Source organism: Hemiscyllium ocellatum, chromosome 1 (genome assembly GCF_020745735.1).
Source record: "Hemiscyllium ocellatum isolate sHemOce1 chromosome 1, sHemOce1.pat.X.cur, whole genome shotgun sequence".
NCBI lineage: Eukaryota > Metazoa > Chordata > Chondrichthyes > Orectolobiformes > Hemiscylliidae > Hemiscyllium > Hemiscyllium ocellatum.
In genome coordinates this window covers 103,120,505-103,143,510 of record NC_083401.1, presented here as the reverse complement: position 1 = coordinate 103,143,510, position 23,006 = coordinate 103,120,505, and the positions used below count along the sequence as shown (strand labels likewise).

The following is a 23,006-nucleotide window of genomic DNA, read 5'->3' as shown; positions in this document are numbered from 1 at the left end:
CAGCCACTAGATTTAAACACAAAATATGAAAGCACAATAACCAGAAACAACTACTGTGGAGAAAAGCATTTGGGTCGATGGGCCATCAGTTGTAAAATCATCATGAATAAAAGCAGGTGAGTTTGCAAAAGAATCTGAGTGCTCCCACTCAGTCATGATGTGAGGTCAAGGGTCCCACACTGCTTGTTGTTTGAAGGGGCAGACTCAACAGAGACATTAACACATACTGAACCGGGTGATCAATATCACAGATACACCTGGCATTGTAAGTCCTTTAACAAATCAAATTAAGCTCATCAAAAGTGGAATCAACATCAGGGTGAAAGCAGTACGATATGCAAACAAAAGGCCAAAGACTTGGGGATGCTGGAAATCAGGACCAAAAGTAAAAATTGCCGGAGAAACTCTGCAGGTCAGGTAGCGTCTATGGAGAGAAAGCAGATTTAACCTTTTGTGTCCATTGGCCCTTCTCCAGAATAGGCAAACATTTGTACAACTACTTCAAAAATGACCTTCTCCCATCCTAAAACATAGACTCTCACATATTTTATTCAAAAACACGTTTGACACAAAATGAAAAGATCTGCCATTGTGCTTTTAGTTAGCTTTATTTATGCTTAACACAGGTAATAAAATATTGTGTTTTTTTTAATTCACTTGAGGGATGTGGGCATCACTGGCCAGCCAGCATTTATTGCCCATCCCGAGATGCCCTGGAGAAGGTTGTGGTGAGCTTCCATCTTGAACTGCTGCAGTCCACAAGCTGTGAGTTGACCCACAATGCCATTAGGGAAGGAATTTGGGATTTTGACCCAGCGACAGTGAAAGAATGGCACTATATTTCCAAGTCAGGATGGTGAGTGTCTTGGTGATGTTCCTATATATCTGCTGCCCTTATCCTTCTAGATGGAAGTAGCCATGGGTTTGGAAAGTGCTGTCTGAGGATCTTTGATGACTTTCTGCAATGCCTATTGTAGATAGTACACACTGCTGCTGCTGAGTGTCGCTGGTGGAGGGAGTGGATGCTTGTGGTTGTGGTGCCAATCAAGTAGGTTGCTTTGTCCTGGATGGTGTCAAGCTTATGTGTTGCTGGAGTTGTATTCATCCAGGCAAGTGGGGAGTATTCCATCATACTCCTGACTTGCGCCTTGTAGATTTTGCGGATTCAGGTGAGTTTCTTGTTGTAGTATTTCTAGCCTCTGACCTGCTGTAGTAGCAAGTGCGTTTATGTGGTGAGTCCAGTTGATTTTCTGGTTAATGGTAAGCCCCCAGGATATTGAAGTGGGGCATTTAGTGATGGTAACACCATTGACTATCAAGGGGTGGTGGTTATTTGGTTTCTTATTGAAGATGGTCATTGCCTGGCATTTGTGTGGCATGAATATAACTTGCTAGCCCACGCTGATATTGTCCACATCTTTTTGCATTTGAACATGGACTGCTACCTTGCTTAAGGAGAAGATGGTTGGGCCTAAGACACTATCTTGAGGAACTCTTGCAGAGATTTCCTGGAACTGAGATGACTGACCTCTATCAACCACAAAGATTTTCCCATGTGCCAAGTATGACTCCTACCAGTGGAGAGTTTGTTCCTTGATACCCATTGATTCCAGTTTTACTAGGGTAACTTGATGCCACACTCAGTCAAATACATCCTGAATGTCAATAGGTGTCACTCTCATCTCTCCTCTGGAAGTTAGCTGTTTTGTGCATGTTTGAACCAAGGCTGTAATGAAGTCAGGAGCTAAGTGGCCCTGAAGGAACCCAAACTGGGCATCGCTGAGCAAGTTATTGCTGAGCGTGCTGCTCGATAGCACTGCTGATGATACCTTCCATCATTTTGCTGATGATTGAGAGTAAACAAATTGGGTAATAATTGGCTGGGTTGGATTTGTCCTGATTTTTATGTACAGTACATACCTGGGCAATTTTCCACATTGTTGGGTAGATGCCCAGTGTTGTAACTAGACTGGAACAGCTTGGCTAGGGGAGCAGTAAGTTCTGAAGCACAAGTCTTCAATATTATTGCTGGCATGTTCTCAGGGCCCATAGTCTTTTCAGTATTCAATGTCTCCAACCATTTGATACCACGTGAAGTGAGTCAAATTTGCTGAAAATTGGTATCTGTGATGGTGGGAAAAATGGAGGAGGATAAGATGGATTATTTACTTGGCACTTCTGGTTGAAGATTGCTATGAATACTTCAGCCTTGTCTTTTGCACTGATATGTTGGGCTCTGCCAACATTGAGGATGGGGATATTTGTGGAGCCTCCTTCTCCAGTGAGGTATTTAATTGTCCACCAACATTCTAAAGAAGGGTCTTGGATAGTGTTGTAGAACAGAAAGACCTAGGGGTTCAGGTACATAATTCTTTGAAATTTGCATCACATACGGAGAGGGTGGTTAAGAAGGCATTAAGCAATCTTGCCTTCACTGCTTAGACCTTTGAGCATAGGAATTGGGAAATCATGTTGAGGTTATGTAGAATATTGATGATGTCTCTTCTGGAGTACTGTGTCCAAATCTCATTGCCTTGTCATAGAAAGGACATTATTAAGCTGGAAAGAGTTCAGAAAAGATTTACGAGGATGTTGCCAGGAATGGAAGGTATAATTTATGGAGAGGCTGGGGCCTTTTTCAATTGAGTGTAGGAGGTTTTTAAAATAGAGAGGTATAGACAAGGTGAATGGTAGGTGTCCTTTCCCTCTGATGTGGGATTTCAAGACTAGGGGACATATTTTTAAGGCTGAGAGAAGGAAGATTTGAAAAGGACATGAGGGGCAACTTTTTAATACAGAGAGTGGTTTGTGTGTAGAATGAACTTCCAGAGGAAGCGATGAATGCAGGTACAGTTACAAGGTTTAACAGACATTTGGCTAGGTACATGAATAAGAAATGTTTGGAGAGTTATGGGCCAAGTGCAGGCAGTTGGGATGAGTTTAGTTTGAGATTATGGTCAGCATGGACTGGTGGAACGAAGGGTCTGGTTCCATGCTGAATGGCTCTATCTATGACTTTATAACTGTCTATTATTTGCTGCTTATGTGGTTTGGCATGCAACAGACCTGTTTGGTAGCTTCATGAGGTTGATACCTAATTTTTAGATATGCCTAGTAATGCTTCTGGCATGCTGTCTTGCAATCTCCATTGAACCAGGGTTGATGCCCTGATTTGATGATAATAGTTGAGTGGGGAATGTGCTGGGCCATGAGGTTGCAAATTGTGTTATTGCAGATTCCCCACAGTGCCTCATGGATGCCCAGTCTTGAATTGGTTGATCTGTTTGAAGTCTGTCCTATTTAATATGGTGTTATTGCCACACAACATGATGGAGGGTATTCTCAATATAAATATGGACTTTGTCTCCACAAGGACTGTGCAGTGGTCACTCATAGTGATATCATCATGGAGAGATGCAGCTACAGCCGGCAGACTGGTGAGGATGAGGTCAAGTATATTATTCCCTCCTGTTGGCTCCCTCACCACCTGCTGTAGACCCAGTCTAGTAGTTATGTCCTTTAAGACCAGAGCAACTCAATCAGTAGTACTATTGCTGAACCACTCGGTGGTGGACATTGAAATCCCCACTGCAGAGTACATTCTGCACCTTTGCCACCCTCAGAGTTAAACTGCTTTCTCTCATTGAAGCTGTAAGACCTGCTGAGTTTCTCCAGCAATTTCTGTTCTTGATTCAGATTGTGAGCACCTGCAAATCTTTGTTTTATTCAATTCAGAACATCTGCTACAAAGTACATGTGTGTTAATAATGAGTAGGGACGGGGTTGGCTTTACCAACTAAACAGCAAAGCTGCCTCGAATCAGTATTTTAGAATGGCAGCAATATTTTTAAAGAGGCTACAGAAGTAACAGTGTTTTTAAAACAAAATTACGTTTACTACAGTAAGAAAACCCATTTAGTGTTGAATCTTTAATGGGAGCCATCATGTACAACAGGCTTCAGCTATAGGTTGGTAATGATGTCTGGAGGCAAAAACCTTTGCATTTTACAGGTAAAACAGATTGCCTATTTCCTGCAGATTTGAAATACTTAAGAACATTTTGTAATGGAATAACTTGTACTATAATCGCAAGTATGATGCGTCACATTTCACAAATCCTTTGAGGAGCAGGATACTGTAACGTTCCTAAAGCACAATGAAAATACAATGAGATTGATATTTCAGAACCCAGTGATTGAAATGACACATGAAAAATACAGTTCTCCAGTTTTGCAGTTTGGGAGCAGAACTCCTATTGATGCAACAAACATGAGCATAGTCTGAGAAGTGAAATAGAGGGTCAGCATTCAAAACATGTAGTCTCATATTAGGTTAACATATGTGTTGCCTCAATGTATATCAGCCCCACTTTCCTGTTAAATTTTCCTCTGTTTGCTAATCCAGTGCTACTAACTTCAAATTCAAATAATAGTTAATGCTTAGTAATTACAATAGTTTCACATGCCATGGACAATTTCACTTCATTTTTACTTATGGTTATAAGAGGAGAGTTTGTAGCACAGCGATTTACTCCTGACTGTAAGCCAGAAGCTCAGTGTTCAATTCCCACTCCAGAACTCCAAGGAAGGTGTGTTCATAAGACAATCAGACTGAGTATCAACTTGTAAATCCTTCCAACATAGACCATGCAGGCAATAAGAGGGTTTCCTGGTCAACCATGTAATAGAAACAAAGTGGAGCTTTTACCATCTCTATACAAAGCACCAAGGTACAACATGCATTTAAAATGCATACTATCACAGCAACTTGGATCCCTTGTAGGGGCCAAGGTAGCTCAATTGCCTAGACAGCCAGTGGGGATTGGACTGATACCATCAGCATGAGGTTTGATCCCCATTCCAGTTGGGATGGATTTGGTTTTCCACATGTGGTGGAAGTCACATCACTGGTCTCTCATACAACCTTTCACTATCCACCTTGACAAGTCCCCTCAGCATCTTTTACATCTCAATAAGATCACTGCTCATTTTTCTAAAGTCCAATGGATACAGGCCCAGCTTGCCCAACCTTGCCTCAAATGATAACCCTTCATCCCAGGAATCAATTGAGTTAGCCTCCTCTGAACTGCTTCTATTATAATTGTGTCACTTTTTTAAAATAAGGAGACCAAACTTCTACACAGTATGCTAGATTTGTGTCACCAATACTCTCTATATCTGTAGCAAAACATTTGTATTTCATCGACCATTCCCATGTATAAAAACAATATTCTATCTACTTCCTAATTACTAGCTGTACCTGCATATTAATCTTATTGTGATTTGAATTTAAGTAGTATATTGCTTTTCCATTTACCCTTCCGAAGTGGACAAGTTCACATTTTCTCACATTCTACTCCATGTTTGCAGCAAGATTATCCAAGCAAACTGCTATGATCTATTTTGCAATAGATTGCAACATTCCCATTCCCATTCAAATAACATTCCCATTCATATAACAAATGCTACCTTGTTGTTTTCTGATTTTTGGCTTCCTCTTTTTTGCACAGAAGAGTTATGTTTACTATTTTCCAATCTGATCGGGCCTTTCGAGAACCTAGAACATTTTGGAAACTTAAACCGATGCATCTATTCTCATAGCAGCCATTTCTTTTAAGATGAAGTCCATCAGGATCTTAGGTACTGTCAGTTTTTAGATCTAATAATGTTCTTAGTATCCTTTGTAATTGATTTATGTTTCTCCATTCCTTTCATTTCTTGATTCACAATTATTTCTAGGAACTCTTTTATCCTCTACACTGCAGACAGACAGAAAAATATCTGTTCAATTCATTCGCCATTTCCTGATATTCCATTGATAATTCCCAAGTCTCACTCTCTAAAAGACCAAAGCTCACTTACTTACTCTTTTCCCTTCATTATATCTATAGAAACCCTTACGATCATTTTTTATATTTCTAGCTAATGCTGTTACTCCAACTTCTCACTTTCTAAAAAAAAAATTCTTTGCTCTTGTAAATTCTGTCCAATCTTCTGACCTGTCACTAATCTTCTTGGAATTTTACATGTCTTCTTCCATTTCAAAACTATTCTTAAGTTGCTTAGCCACAGATGGTGCATCCCTTTTCTAGAATCCTTCCTTCTCACTGAATGATATGAAATACCGCCTTAAATGTTTGTCACTGTCTCTCTACTGACCTATATCTCTGCCTAATTATTCATTTCAGTTTAATCTGCCCTGTCCTCTTACCCTCATATTTGCCCCAATTTAAGTTTAAAACTTTAGTCTAAGATACGTTCTTTTCTCCCTCAAACTGAATGCAATATTTAATTATGTTATGATCATTGCTACTTTGGTTCCTTTACTATGAAATTTTAATTAATCCCGTCTCCTTGCACAATGTTAGATATAGAACAGTCTATTCATGTTGGCTAGAGTGTGCTGAGTTAATACATTATCTAGAAAACACTTTATGAACTCATCTGCAAGCTGGTTTTGCCAATCTAAGTCATTTAATCTATATGTTCATTAAAATCATCCATATTATAAATGGACTTTCTCATCCCCAGTTATTTCTTCCTATACTGTCCTAAAGTGTGCTTACTGTTAAGTGGCCTATAAACTACTCCCACAAGAAACCTTTTTCCTTTACTATTTTTATCTCTAAAACTGTTTCTACATCTTGATCTTTGGAGCTGAGCTCAAGTTTCTCTATTAAACATCACTCTTAATTAACAAAGCTGCTCCTCCACCTTTCTTAGCTTCTTTTCCGTCTGAAATATTACGTACCACCGAATATTCAGCCCCTGGCTTTTGTCATCTTGCACTTAGCAAGCAATACAGTTTTCTGGTTTCTCATACCTGGCTGAAGAGAACTATGCTGATCCCCTGACTATGGTTCCATAATTATCACTACAATCCATTGACACCCTCCAGCTTCCTGACCTATAGTGCCATTACTTTAGACTTTGCTTAACTAATAGGTAGCCTTTATTTTCATTTATATAGGCTGCAAGAACCTTGAACCTGGTTGACAACACCAAATGCTAAGTCACCTCCACTTTTACCTTCCTGATCCCCCTATCTGTCTCATTCACAGTCACATACTCCTGTCCCTTGCCAATGAACAAATCAGATGACTCTACCGCAAGGGTTGTGACTGCCGTCTGGAACTAACTTTTATTAGATTACTTTTATTAGATTACTTACAGTGTGGAAACAGGCCCTTCAGCCCAACAAGTCCACACCGACCCGCCAAAGCGCAACCCACCCATACCCCTACATTTACCCCTTACCTAACACTACGGGCAATTTAGCATGGCCAATTCACCTGACCCGCACATTTTTGGACTGTGGGAGGAAACCGGAGCACCCGGAGGAAACCCACACAGACACGGGGAGAACGTGCAAACTCCACACAGTCAGTCGTCTGAGTCGGGAATTGAACCCGGATCTCAGGCGCTGTGAGGCAGCAGTGCTAACCACTGTGCCAACGTGCCGCCCACCGTGCCGTAACCTCCTATTCCCTGAGATATCCCATGGCTTGAAGCTCAGGCTGAAGCTCAAAGACTGAAGTTCCTCAAGCAACAAGCACGGAGTGAATATTTGCCTTTGATCACACTGGTATCCAGAAGTTTCAGTATTCTACATTTGCAAGATCACACCTACACAGCCATCGTTTAGCATTTTATTTAATTAAGTATTTTGTTGAATCTTATTGATTTTAATTTTATTCAATGCCTCTTGTCCATTTGTACAAATAATCTTTTTATTTAAATAATTATTCTACTCACTCTCTTTGTAAATCACTAGTGTGATAATGCTATGGCTATAAGAGATGTAACTTGTCCCTGTTTTTTTTATGAAGAGAAATTGAGACAGAGGTGATGAGCAGCCAATAATGTACACAGCCTCTGAGGCCTTGGACATTTTTAAAAGTTGTAGCAATAGAAGCAGCCTGAATGGTAAGGTCAAGCTCCCACAGAACTAGAATGTTAGTTTAACTTTCAATAGCTGTTGGATTTTGGAAGCTGCTATACATCTCTCCCTGCTACAGCAAAACGCTTGAGTTCTCTCCCTCTCACTGAGTTTAATCTTGATATGCTTTCCTCCTGGACTGGAGAATTGCACATGGGACAATCTATTTTACCGAATTTGCCTTAGCCAAGGATGTGTTATGGGATGTTGCTATTTTGGAACTGTTGTTGTTTAGTGGTTAAATAATCTATTATTCTGGTAAGTTTTCCAAAAGAGTTAAGTTATTTCAATTCTTCTTTCTTTTGATCGTATTTTAATTATTGTGTAAAATAAAGTGTGTTCTGGTTCAAGCCTGGTAGCTTGACCTATCAAATTGCATCGGAAACACAATGCCTCACACTTACCTTATAAAGTAAGAAAAAGTTGGGGTCTAGGCTCTCTTCGTAATATGTTTTGAGGGGGTTTGGTCTGGTCCATAACATTAATTAAGGTAACCATGAAATACTCACCATCTATCACCTACTAACTACTGCTGATGAAACTTTTTCTATGAAAGCAGATTCTGATTTATTACACAACCCCACCACTGTATCACCACTCTCCCTCATCACTGTTTATGACCCCATCACTGCGTCCCCACTCTCCTCGTCGATGTTTATTACCCCATCACTGCGTCCCCACACTCCCTCGTCACTGTTTATGACCCCATCACTGCGTCCCCATTCTTCCCTGTCACTGTTTATGACCCTATCACTACGTCCCCACTCTCCCTCGTCAATGTTTTTGACGCCATCACTGCATCCCCACTCTCACATGTCACTGTTTATGACCCCATCAGTGCGTCCCCACTCTCCCTCGTCACTGTTTATGACTCCATCGCTGCGTTCCCACTCTCCGTCATCGCTGTTTATGACCCATTACTGGTTCCCCACTCTCTCTCACAACTGTCTATAACCCTACCATTGTGTCCCAGCTCACTCTTGCTGTTGTTGATAACCAAGGCATTGTATCTCCACCTTCTCTTGTTACTGTTGATAACTGTACTGTTATTCTTCCTAGCTCTCATGTGCACAAATGTATGGGCTGAATCTTTTTGGGAATGTCAGGAAGCCCAACGTCATTGCCAATTTTAGTTGAGGGCTAGTTAAGATCTTCAAGACACTTGTCTACTTAAGGAAGGCAGGCAGACCAGGGAACTGGAAGCTCAATTGCAGAACCTGTAGCAACATGCTGCTGGCAGTTTCACTGAGAGAGAAAGGGGCTGCAGTGATACAGGGGAAGAGGGGAAAGGTTGAGACTCTGAAGGGAGATTACAGAGAGTTAGGCGGAAATTTAAAAAGGAGGTCCTCAAGGGTAGTAATGTCTGGATCACTCCCAGTGCTATGAGCTAGTGAGGGCAGGAATAGGAAGATAAAGCAGATGAATGTATGGTTGAGGGGCAGGTGTATGGGAAAAGGATTCACATTTTTGGATTATTGGAATCTCTTTTGGGGTAGAAGTGACCTGTACAAGAAGGACGGATTTCTCCTAAATTGGAAGGAGACTTAACATACTGGCAGGGAAATTTGCTAGAACTGCTTAGGAGAATTTAAACTAGTAAGGTGGGGGAGACGCAGGGAGATAGTGAGGAAAGAGATCGATCTGAGATGGGTACAGCCGAGAATAGAAGTGAGTCAAACAGTCAGGGCAGGCAGGGACAAGGTAGGACTAATAAATTAAACTGCATTTATTTCAGTGCAAGGGGCTTAACAGGGAAGGCAGATGAACTCAGTGCATGGTTAGGAACATGGGACTGGGATATCATACCAATTACAGAAACATGGCTCAGAGATGGGCAGGACTGGCAGCTTAATTTTCCAAGATACAAATGCTACAGGAAGGATAGAAAGGGAGGCAAGAGAGGAGGGGGAGCGGCATTTTTGATAAGGGATAGCATTACAGCTGTGCTGAGGGAGGATATTCCCGGAAATACATCCAGGGAAGTTATTTGGGTGGAACTGAGAAATAAGAAAGGAATGATCCCCTTGTTGGGATTGTATTGTAGACACCCTAATAGTCAGAGGGAAATTGAGAAACAAACTTGTTAATAGATCTCAGCTATCTGTAAGAATAATAGGGTAGTTATGGTAGGGGATTTTAACTTTCCAAACATCAACTGGGACTGTCATAGTGTTAAAGGTTTAGATAGAGAGGAATTTGTTAAGTGTGTACAAGATAATTTTCTGATTCAGTATGTGGATGTACCTACTAGAGAAGGTGCAAAACTTGACATACTCTTGGGAAATAAGGCAGGGCAGGTGACTGAGGTGTCAGTGGGGGAGCACTTTGGGGCCAGAGACCATAATTCTATTTGTTTTAAAATAGTGATGGAAAAGGATAGACCAGATCTAAAAGTTGAAGTTCTAAATTGGAGAAAGGCCAATTTTGATGGTATTAGGCAAGAACTTTCGAAAGCTAATTGGATGCAGATGTTCGCAGGTAAAGGGACGGCTGGAAAATGAGAAGCCTTCAGAAATGACATAACAAGAATCCAGAGAAAGTATATTCCTGTCAGGGTGAAAGGGAAGGCTGGTAGGTATAGGGAATGCTGGATGACTAAAGAAATTGAGGGTTTGGCTAAGAAAAAGAAGGAAGCATATGTCAGGTATAGACAGGATAGATCGAGTGAATCCTTAGAAGAGTATAAAGGAAGTAGCAGTATACTTAAGAAGGAAATCAGGAGGGCAAAACGGGGACATGAAATAGCTTTGGCAAATAGAATTAAGGAGAATCCAAAGGGGTTTTACAAATATATTAAGGACAAAAGGATAACTAGGGAGAGAATAGGGCCCCTCAAAGATCAGCAAGGCGGTGTAGAGCCACAGAAAATGGGGGAGATACTAAATGAATATTTTGCATCAGTATTTACTGTGGAAAAGGATATGGAAATTATAGACTGTAGGGAAATAGATGGTAACACCTTGCAAAATGTCCAGATTACAGAAGAGGAAGTGCTGGATGCCTTGAAATGGTTAAAGGTGGATAAATCCCCAGGACCTGATCAGGTGTACCCGAGAACTCTGTGGGAAGCTAGAGAAGTGATTGCTGGGCCTCTTGGTGAGATATTTGTATCATCGGTAGTCACAGGTGAGGTGCCGGAAGACTGGAGGTTGGCAAACGTGGTGCCACTGTTTAAGAAGGGTGGTAAAGACAAGCCAGGAAACTATAGACCGGTGAGCCTGACCTCGGTGGTGGGCAAGTTGTTGGAGGGAATCCTGAGGGACAGGATGTACATGTATTTGGAAAGGCAAGGACTGATTAGGGATAGTCAACATGGCTTTGCGCGTGGGAAGTCATGTCTCACAAACTTGATTTAATTTTTTGAAGAAGTAACAAAGGAGATTGATGAGGGCAGAGCAGTAATATGATCTATAATTGACTTCAGTAAGGCGTTCGACAAGGTTCCCAACGGGAGACTTATTAGCAAGTTAAATCTCATGGAATACAGGGAGAACTAGCCATTTGGATACAGAACTGGCTCAAAGGTAGAAGACAGAGAGTGGTGGTGGAGGGTTGTTTTCAGACTGGAGGCCTGTGATCAGTGGAGTGCCATAAGAATCGGTGCTAGGTCCTCTACTTTTTGTCATTTACATAAATGATTTGAATGCGAGCATAAGAGGTACAGTTAGCAAGTTTGCAGATGACACCAAAATTGGAGGTGTAGTGGACAGCGAAGAGGGTTACCTCAGATTACAACAGGATCTGGACCAGATGGGACAATGGGCTGAGAAGTGGCAGATGGAGTTTAATTCAGATAAATGTGAGGTGCTGCACTTTGGGAAAGCAAACCTTAGCAGGACATATACACTTAATAGTAAGGTCCTAGGGAGTGTTGCTGAACAAAGAGACTTTGGAGTGCAGGTTCATATCTCCTTGAAAGTAGAGTCGCAGATTGATAGGATAGTGAAGAAGGCGTTTCGTATGCTGTTTGTTATTGGTCAGAGTATTGAGTACAGGAGTTGGGAGGCCATGTTGCAGCAGTACAGGACATTGGTTAGGCCACTGTTGGAATATTGCGTGCAATTCTGGTCTCCTTCCTATTGGAAAGATGTTGTCAAACTTGAAAGGGTTCAGAAAAGATTTACAAGGATGTTGCCAGGGTTGGAGGATCTGAGCTACAGGGAGAGGCTGAACAGGCTGGGGCTGTTTTCCCTGCAGCGTCGGAGGCTGAGGGGTGACCTTATAGAGGTTTACAAAATTATGAGTGGCATGGATAGGATAAATAGGCAAAGTCTTTTCCCTGGGATCGGGGAGTCCAGAACTAGAGGGCATAGGTTTAGGGTGAGAGGGGAAAGATATAAAAGAGACCTAAGGGGCAACTTTTTCACGCAGAGGGTGGTACATGTATGGAATGATCTGCCAGAGGAAGTGGTGGAGGCTGGTACAATTGCAACATTTAATATGCATTTGGATGGGTATATGAATAGAAAGGGCTTGGAGGGATATGGGCCGGGTGCTGGCAGGTGGGACTAGATTGGGTTGGGATATCTGGTCGGCATGGATAGGTTGGACCGAAAGGTCTGTTTCCATGCTGTACATCCCTATGACTCTAAGAACTTCAGGGCAGGGGAAATGACCTAGGAGTTGCAGTGGGAGAGGGACTCCCTGAGATTCTTGTGGAGAGAGGAGGAAAACTTCTTCAAGGCAGGCATCCTTGCAAGAGGATTCGCAGTAGGGTTAAAATCAACGAGGTAAAAACAACGACTGCAGATGTTGGAAACCAGATTCTGGAGTAGAGTGGTGCTGGAAAAGCACAGCAGTTCAGGCAGCATCCGAGGAGCAGGAAAATCAATGTGTCAGGCAAAAGCCCTTCATCAGGAATAGAGGCAGAGTGCCTGCAGGGTGGAGAGATAAATGAGAGGAGGGTGGGCGTGGGGATAAAGTAGCATAGAGTACAATAGTTTTTACCTTTTTGCCTAGATTCAAATAGAAACAAATTAAGGTTTAATTTGAACTGTAAAATGCAATAGGTGCCATTAGGAATCCTCTTGTGGCACATTGGGAGTGGCCTTGCAGTGGGAGGCCTGGGTTTAAGACCCATTTGCTCCAGAGGTGAGTAACACCATCTCTAAATAGGGTGATTAGAAAAGTAGATTAATGTTTTTAAAGTGCCATTAACAGCTACATGTTTAACCAACATAAAACTCAAAGCCTTGACACTAGCCTCGATTTTCCATTAGCCAGTCATCATTCCAGCATAGACGGCAAAGCACATGAAAACCCTGGGAATTCCCAGTTTAGTAGGCGCTACAGGAATTGCATAGGAAATTGAACAATCCACTGCACCATTTCAAACACTTGGAACCCTCCAAAAGTCTTAGTTTAAATAGGAGAATTCAGCGGGTTCCAATGAAATAAGTTTCTCAGAAAAAATTAGACTACTAAATATATAGTCTAACTCCTGAGTAACTATTCAACTAAAATGGCCGCTTGGATTATGAGTTCAGGTTCCTGATCTAGGACATGAACTCATGATATTTTGACTTACAATCAAGAATACTGTCACCTGCTCCAGAGTGGCTCAACTGTCTTGGTTTGCACTTGTAGCCTGTAACTCAGTGCACACTGTCCTCTGAAAACTGAACGTTAGCTCATACCTCGGAGACAGGTTACTTTGACAGGATCGAGAGGACGTCGCTCGGGTCCTGGCTCCCCCAGTGGCATTGATCTTTTCCTTTTGCCCAGTCCACATGAATATTTCAGTTCATCCGTTGTAAACACAAATCTGATGAGGTATCGGAGAAGTCGACGGCCATCCTTTTTAGATGAATTGACCGCCTCATCCCACTGCTTGCTAGTGATGCAGACAGGATAGTTGTTCAACAACTGTTTGTTTCCCTGAAAATGGGAGGTAGAAACAATAGAAATTATAACTACAGTTTAATCGACAAGAATGCAAATAAATATGACTTTGCTAAGAGTTTTCAGATACTTTATAGATTACAATTTGATTCATCTTATTTAAGATGCCTATCATATGTTTAAGAGCTAATTCATTGGTTGAGCTCTGATATCCAGTACTACCACCTTGAAATAAAGTACAATTGACTTCACATTTACAATTCGTTGAGACATAAAGATGTACACAAAACTGCCTCACAGAGTAAAGATTCATCGCATTTGATTTCACCATGTAGACACAGTGAAAAATACAGATTCTGCCCTTTTGTCACTGTAATCAAGCATCAATATCCTTTCTTGTACTTCATAGCGTATTTAATTGACATGACAAACAGAACCTACACTACCAATAAAAACAAAATTCAAAATAAGGGCCAACAAATGATATACAATCATATTTTCTTCCATGGACTAACAACACTTGCCATTGTAATGGACAAACAGATCTTGCATTTTCAACTATTCCCTGCTTATAGTTTGTGATATTATTGGGACCCAGTTAGATTCCTATCTTCCCATTCACTTCCAATGATCTAACTGTTTTAGTTGATGTGAAAATCTAAGTGAGATGGATTAGAGTTTCTCATAATTACTGTTAATATTGTAAACTTAACAAAGAATGTTTGCTGGATAAGAATTTCAAAATGTAATGACAGATTATACCATCACTTTTTAACTTCAGAAGGGTTTATTTGATTATTTAGCTTAGAGAGGAATTACCAAGAAACACATCACATTGATGATAATTGGTTCTTTCTAGATGTGTTGCACTGACAAATCAATTAGGTGCAACTTGGAGTGCTTCGCATTCATGGCAATCCATTGCTTAAACTTCCAGATCAGGAAGAAGAGAATGGCTACTGTCCAAGCTGTAATATTGTATTAATCAAACAAATCAATATAAAGCACTACATTGTGACATTATTATTTGCTGCTAAGACTGCATCTGGAATACTATGCCCTGTATTGGTGGGTGATGTAATGGCCTTGAAACAGGTCCAGTGAAGAACTATAATGGTTCCTAGTTTTAAAAAAACCTCTTAGAGACTCAGGTTATTCAAGAATTTTTATGCCTTTACTTTACACACAGACTTTGAGGTGCCTATAACGTGTTGATAGATTGATTAAGTTTAATAGACTGGGGAGACTAAGGAACAAAAGTTTAAACGTTGTGAAAATAGGAATAGGGTGGATAGCAGGAACAAAATCAGAAATTGTTTGGAAAAACTCAGCAGGCCTGGTAGCATCTGTGCAGAGAAAGCGAAGTTAACATTTCAAGTCCAGTGACTTGACCCAAAACATCAACTCTGATTTCTCTCTAGGTTTCTGCCAGACCTGCTGAGTTTTTCCAAGCAATTTCTGATTTTGTTTCTGATTTCCGGCATCCACAATTCTTTAGGGGTTTTTTTTTGTGAAGACTGGATGCTCTTTACCCAGAGAGTGATGCATCCCTCAAATACATTACTGGCTGGTGAGTTGGGTGCTGACTCACTGTAGCTTCAAGATGCAATTCAACCATCTCTCGACAGTGGCAGGTAGCAGATCAGAAATGTGATCTATCAAGATAACCATGATAGCTGACACTTCCTCTGTTCCGAAGACGGATCAGTGGACTCAAAATGTTAATTCTGTTTTATCCCCACCGATGTTGGCAGACCTGCTGAGTTTCTCCATCAATTTCTGTTCATTTGATCTCCTCCTTTTGATTGCCAGCAGCAATGAAGGAGAAAATTTCCAGTTTTCTTTTATCCTTATTAATGGTGCAATTTATCTCTTTTGATTTTTGCATCTCCCAGGAGATTGCTTAGCTGCATGGGAGGATGAGCAGAAAGTATTTAGTGTTCCAAATATGATTCACGTATTTTAGGAGTGAAGCTTTGTGTTATGAAGTTTTTATGTATAGGATAAATGGAAGTGCTCCTACTTTGGAAGCTAGCAGAGAAATCTGGTGGTGATTACATATCAAAGGTTAGACCACGCTTACATAATAAAGTCATATTAAGGAGTTTTAGAAGCTGAACAATAGGTGACTTCTCTCGAGGCTCTGTGCTAAAGACAGGATGTCTACAACTATAAATTTAAGTAACTTAGTAATTATTTCTTTGTTTAGCTCTTATACAATAATTTTTTTAAAGCATGAAATCTTGTAGCAGAGTTCTTTCAATTCCTGACTGCAAGTCTGATTTTAATTTTGAAACCTTAATAATCTCCACTGAAATCATTACTTTAGTCTTGATGATGTGGCCATTATAGTGTAGGACAGGTGAGATGGACCAGCTGTATGTACCTTTTATATAGACCAATAAATTAAACATCATATAGATAAGGTGAATGGCAGGTTTCTTTTCTCTCGGGTGGGGGAGTTCAATACTAGGCGCGTACTTTTAAGGTGAGAAGATAAAGATTCAAAAAAGACACAAGGGGCAACGTTTTTACGCAGAGATTGGTTCGTGTGTGGAATGAACTTCCAGAGGAAGTGGTGGATGCGGATACTGTTATAATGTTTAAAAGACATTTGGATAAGTTCACGATTAAGAAATGTTTGTAGGGATATTGGTCATGTGCAGGCAGATGAGTCCAGTTTAGTTTGGCATGGATTGGTCGGACCGAAGGGTCTGTTTCTGTGCTGGATGACTCTATGACTAAGATTCTATCAATTGTTTCAGGGTTTCATTTCTGAACTGCCCTATATCTATTAAAGTTGGTATGTGTGTCATTGTTTTGAGTTAAAAAATGAAACCGGTAGTTCACACTGCTGCATGGGCTGGAGTTGACTCCTGCTAGATTAGGTTAAGGCCGAGTACAGGCAGAAAAGAAAAGACATAAATCATTGTAAGTGTGGAAAATATTGCATCAAAGAATAAACCATTTGTACAGTTTTGCAATCTTCAGAAGAGCAAATTCTTATTGTCAAGTATTGCCATTCCTCAGTCATTAAATCCGTCTGAGAATTATTGTATTCATAGAGTCATAGAGATGTACAGCATGGAGACAGACCCTTCAGTCCAACCTGTCCATGCTGACCAGATATCCCAAATCAATCTAGTCCCATCTGCCAGCACCCGGCCCATATCCCTCCAAACCCTTCCTATTCATATACCCATCTAAATGCCTCTTAAATGTTGCAATTGTACCAGCCTCCACCACTTCCTCTGGCAGCTCATTCCATACATGTACCACCCTCTGTGTGAAAAAGTTGTCCCTTAGGTCTCTTTTATATCTTTCCCCTCTCACTCTAAACCTATGCCCTCTAGTTCTGGACTCCCCGACCCCAGGGAAAAGACTTTGCCTATTTATTCTATCCAAGCCACTCATAATTTTGTAAACCTCTATAAGGTCACCCCTCAGCCTCCGACGCTGCAGGGAAAACAGCCCCAGCCTGTTCAGCCTCTCCCTGTAGTTCAGATCCTCCAACCCTGGCAACATCCTTGTAAATCTTTTCTGAACCCTTTCAAGTTTGACAACATCTTTCCAATAGGAAGGAGACCAGAATTGCATGCAATATTCCAACAGTGGTCTAACCAATGTCCTGTACAGCCGCAACATGACCTCCCAACTCCTGTACTCAATACTTTGACCAATAAAGGAAAGCATACCAAACGCCTTCTTCACTATCCTATCTACCTGCGACTCCACTTTCAAGGAGCTATGAACCTGCACTCCAAGGTCTCTTTGTTCAGCAACACTCCCTAGGACCTTACCATTAAGTGTATAGGTCCTGCTAAGATTTGCTTTCCCAAAATGCAACACCTCGCATTTATCTGAATTAAACTCCATCTGCCTCGTCTCAGTCCATTGGCTCATCTGGTCCAGATCCTATTGTAATCTGAGGTAACTCTCTTTGCTGTCCACTACTCCTCCAATTTTGGTGTCATCTGCAAACTTACTAACTGTACCTCTTATGCTTGCATCCAAATCATTTATGTAAATGACAAAAAGTAGAGGGCCCAGCACTGATCCTTGTGGCACTCCACTGGTCACAGGCCTCCAGTCTGAAAAACAACCCTCCACCACCACCCTCTGTTTTCTACCTTTGAGCAATTCACAATCACAATTTAAGCTTCCGTAAGCAAAATCTAAAATAAAATGCTCAAAGCTTACATTTACTTAATCCAGTGCACAGGGTAAAGCAAATTAAAGTCAACAGAAAGGAAATACTAATGATGCAATCTCAATGCTTGGCAGTTATAGCAAATGAGCTGCATTTCACTAAAGCACAAAAAGAATATAACATGAAGGACTCCTTCCATCCAAAAGTACCTCTGTTGGCTGCTCCTCTGAGACTGGTTGGACTAGTTGATTGTGGTGCTGGAGTACAGTCTTATAGTAATCAAGAACAGTCTGACAGGGCACTGCATGAAATAAAATAATTTCAGATAAGCATCTAGCACAACCATAGCATGCATCTCAATAAAAAGAGTCACTATTCAGTATTTAGAAAGGTAGGGTTTTCATGAAAGTTGTGTTATAGGTCTTTTTACCTCTGTAATTACAGTATGGCAACTATTAGCATCTCCTCACACACTGTGAATTCTAAAAGCATTGAACTCTTAGGAAGGAACAAGCTCTTTGCATGACTGGTCCGCATAAAACATATACTGGCAGGACTCCATTGAATTCAGTCAACAAGTGCAGTGATTTTACTGCCATTTACAGTACCAATATTTAATGATCTAGAGAGGAAGGAGAAGTTAAGCCCATGCCAAAAGCCACAGAAACCAATGATATCCCCTACCCTTGTTTTCTTGTACTTTTGAAGATCATTGATGTAGTGTCATTAACATCACAGTGGATAGATTGTTAGAATGTGTGCTTGACCATTGTGTGTTCATATATCTAAGCGTTAATGTCTGCAATGATTCCTGTATCCATGTCCCTGAAATGTTTCTTCACACCTAAGGATCTTTTGTTAAAAATTATAGGAACTGCTTCTGTATTTTAAGACTTTGTAATTTTAATAATCATGAGAACTAAAAATGGTGTCAAAAATATTGTGCAGTTACCCAAAACCAGAATTTACATAAAAATTATTAACATAATAACATATTAACATAATTTTGAATATCAATAAACCATTATTATTCAAGATTTGTGGATCAGTATTAGAATAACTAAGTCAGACTTTACACACCTGGAATTCGATCCAAGGTTTTCCTTAGTTCCTCATTTTCCTGTTGCAGTAAAACCACTTCCTGCTCCAACTCTTGGCACCTCTGACAATAGCCATCTTCTTCCTCTTCCTCGGGGAATGTGGATGATGGATGGACGTGAGATTCTGATGTTGCTGGGGATGTCCACCCTCCCAAAGTATGGGTGGGAGATGTGGAAAGCGGATCCATGTCTGTCATGTGACTGCATTCACTCATCCCAATAGTACTATGTGATGGTCGCCCCCCAGCAAGTAGGTAACTTTGAAGAGAATCAGTGAACACACGAAGCAAGGCCGAGGTTTGATGTCTCTTTTGCACATTCTGTAACTCCATCTCTGAATTGTCCGTTGCCCGTGGCTGCATTGGGGCACCTTTGACCAGCTGACACTGTCCCGTGCGCTCATCATAACACCCACTCTCTTTTTTGACTTGAGTTTGGTTGGTGTCCAGAAGTTTTCCATTGTCCTTTAGGAGTGTCAGGACTCGACTGCATTGCTGTGCAAAGGCATCAAGTATTAAGCGACTCTCTGTAGTGGAGCAGAAACACACAGTATACTGTACAGATGAACAAATGTTGGGTCTCAAAATCAGTCAGCTCATTTTCTTCTTCACTATCACCTCAGCACCCCATCCAAACACATCATTTTTTTCAAAAACGTACCTTCCTCATAAAAGTTATAAAAGCAGCCGTTCAAAGTTAACGTTACACAATGTGCAAAGAAAACAAGCTTCATCCAATATTGTACATTATAATATACAGGATATGAGTAGACTTATTACATTTACAAAGACAGTCAATATTTACAATTTTCATGACATGTCTAACATACAGACCCAAGAGGCTTTTCACAGCTTCCAGCTCCTCAGTAAATTACAGCCGATCATCAATAGCACTTCACAACTGACTGAAAAGATAGATGTCAATGTTCACAAGTTGAGATCTTTGCTACGATAATTCTTACCACCATCTTAGTGAAACTGGACAAAATCATAACACATGCTGCACTATTTCAAATAGTACCAGCTGTCAGAATGGATTTTGGAACACTCAGAGGACTAAGTTTCTATTACAAGCTGATACCTGTAAATATTTCAGAGCTCCATGATAAGCATATTGTGGACAGGCAAATACAGTACTGTTCTCTCGGATACAGAAAATGTCATTTTGTTTGCTGATTACCATATTTACTGTAGTTGTGGTATTTAGAATCTCAAATATATTGCAGTCCTCCTAATTAAAAGTTCATATAGCTGTTTGGTAGTGTGGAACTAGAATATTACTGAAAAAAAACACAAAAAAAATTTGCCGCCAGTCAACATTCTTCTTTCAGAAAGTATAGAGTAAAAAGAAAGTCATGGCCGTTGACATCAAAGCCACATTTAACTGTGTGGCATCAATAAGCTCTAGCAAAACTAGAGGCAATAGGATTTGGGGGAGACTTTCCACTGGTTGAAGCCAAAACTTTGTGGTGGTAAAATGGTTAGGCAATTAGCCATAGTCCACAAGGAACTGCAGCCATCTCTTTCCATTAGAGAGAGACATTTGATTTTATATAGATTTAGGGATCCAACTTTGCATCAAACATGTGGTAGGAAAAGAATAGCTTAATGTTTACTTCGGCCACAACAGAAACCTCATCTCGCCATTTGAGGTAATCTGATTCTCAGGGCGTATTAGCTGTTTTTAAGTAATACATTACAAAAGTAAACAGTGTGCAATGGTACTTTCACTGGGCTAGCACAACTGTAGACCCAGGCTTATGGTCTAGTGACGCGGGTTCTAATCCCACTATACCGGCTGTAGAGTTTGCATTTAAGTAATTGAATCTGCAATATAAAGCCATTCTGAGTAACTATGACCAAAAGACTACTTCTGGAAACCTATCTGGTTCTTTGATATCCTCTCAGGAGGAAATCTGCCCACTTTAGTTAACCAAGGCTGCAGTTAAGTAAATGCGATTGACACTTAATTGCCTTAACCAGCCACAAAACCAAAATCAAGAATAATTAAGTTGTGGGCAACATGCTGTTATTACAGCAAAGCCATGCCCCATGAAATAATTAATAGAAATAGGGCTGGATATGGGTGTGCTGCCTTTTGATTTGATTCCTTGAATACAGTACAGTAAAGAAAGTTTTCTGCCTTGTCTGTGCTAATTGGCTTTGAAAATATGGAAATTAGCTCTTTAAATTATAAATGTATGACTAAGGCACACTTTATATTGTATGAGGACACATCTGACTGAGTCCAGCTCCTGTTGGAGTGAAACTCATTCCTCACCACTGATTCCAGCTCCTGGGTTTTGTTGGGACGAAATAACGTCCAAGCGTGTTCTTTAAGGAGAGACCACACTTACCCAATTATTTGATATAATTGGAGGTACATTTATTTAGCTGCAGAAACTTAGCTGTTACAGCGAAGCACGAAAGATCGAATGGTTCGCTGGAGAAAATGTACAAGTTCTGAAAATCTATCGATAAGCTCCGTTAGTTATACTATTTTCTAATCTCAATTCATGCAACGTGATCTTTCACAAACAAAAGCCTTCTTCAAAATGGTATAATTTGCAAACAAAAGTTCTATGTATTCTGGAAACATTTTTACAAAGGCTTTACATATATTTGAGACATTCTGTATCATAGACACAAAGAATTACTATATGTTCGAAACATTTTCCTAGTCTTATTATCACATAGTTTACCTTAATCTAATCGCTTAGTTTAGATGTTCTCTCATTTGAACATCAGCTTTGTTATTTGTTATGGCAATAATCCCAGAATTAAAAATTACTTTGGTCATCATTTTAAACTATAGGTTCACAGCGCCCCCAATGTCCTAAGAAGTAACTACATCTCTATCCTACCTAACAGTTTCAATAACTCCAACTCCTAATTGAGTTGCTCCAGCCATTGGTAGCATAGCACAGCTCCTGCTGAAATGATATTAACATCTAATAGAATGAAACAATGAACTATGAATGCTGGAAATCTGAAACAAACAAGTACAGAAATTCGTGGAGAAACCCAGCAGATCTAGCAACATCTGCAAACAGGGTTAATATTCAACGTCCAACAACCCTTCTTCAGAACTTCAAAAAGCGACTAGGTAGCCTAATAGAATGACACCAGTCCTGACAGATTGAAGCCAGCTTCTGATTGAGTCAGTAACGCTGGATGCTGATACAGAAGTCCTGCAGTTCTATTCACAAAATAATTTGGCAAACTCCAGTCAACCTGCACAGTACAGTAATTTAATGAGAAAATGGTGCCAATACACAGCATGTTCCGCCATGTTTGTAAAAAGACTTATTAATGTCTTGACTTAATAAAGACTTATTAATTTCTTGAACTGGAATTTGGAAGATAAGTGAGCTCTTTAATGGTACTAGAGAAGACAACAGCAGGAGGTATCCTGTGTCTTATTTGCTTGTACTGTTTGATTTACTGTTACTTTGAACGCTGCCAACCTTGGAGAAGCTAGCTCATCTCCTCAGGTGGCTTAAACTCAAACATAAACATTCCAAATAAAAATAAACTGCAGATGAATAGCCTTGAACAAGGGGTCATAAATATAGGATGAGATAAGGTAGGTTCAAAACTAAGATAAGGAGAAACTACTCTGTCAGGTGGTTGTGAATCTGTGCCACTCACTGCCCCAGAGTGCAGGAGAGGTAGAAACATTCAACAGATTCAAGGAAGAAACAGATATGTTTCTGATTAAATGTGGGATAAAGGGCTATGACAAGCAGGCAGGCAAGAGGAATTGAGACCAGGATAAGATCAGCCATGATCACGTTAAATGGCGAAGTGGGCTCAAAGGGCTGAATTGCCTACTCCTGCTCCAAATTCTTATGTTCCTATGAAGAAAAGAGGAGCTGAACATTACTTAGGTGGAGAAAGATTGCAGAATGCTACAGCACAGAGGGAATTGGGAGTCCTCACGGATAAATCACAAAAAACTAGCAAAAGAAATTCAAC

At 40.4% G+C, this 23,006-nt stretch overlaps 1 protein-coding gene across 1 annotated transcript in view; it reads right to left on the bottom strand.

Annotated features, from left to right (window-relative positions):
• The window catches only part of LOC132819533 (BEN domain-containing protein 4), a 45,314-nt gene that overhangs the window by 4,442 nt on the left and 17,866 nt on the right, over nt 1–23,006 (bottom strand). Inside the window, exons 2-4 of the mRNA XM_060831095.1 lie at nt 19,010–19,555; nt 18,139–18,230; nt 13,575–13,815 (exon numbers count right to left, since the gene is read on the bottom strand). Of these exons, the coding sequence (XP_060687078.1) occupies nt 13,575–13,815; nt 18,139–18,230; nt 19,010–19,555 (879 nt within the window). The remainder of the gene's footprint in view (nt 1–13,574; nt 13,816–18,138; nt 18,231–19,009; nt 19,556–23,006) is intronic.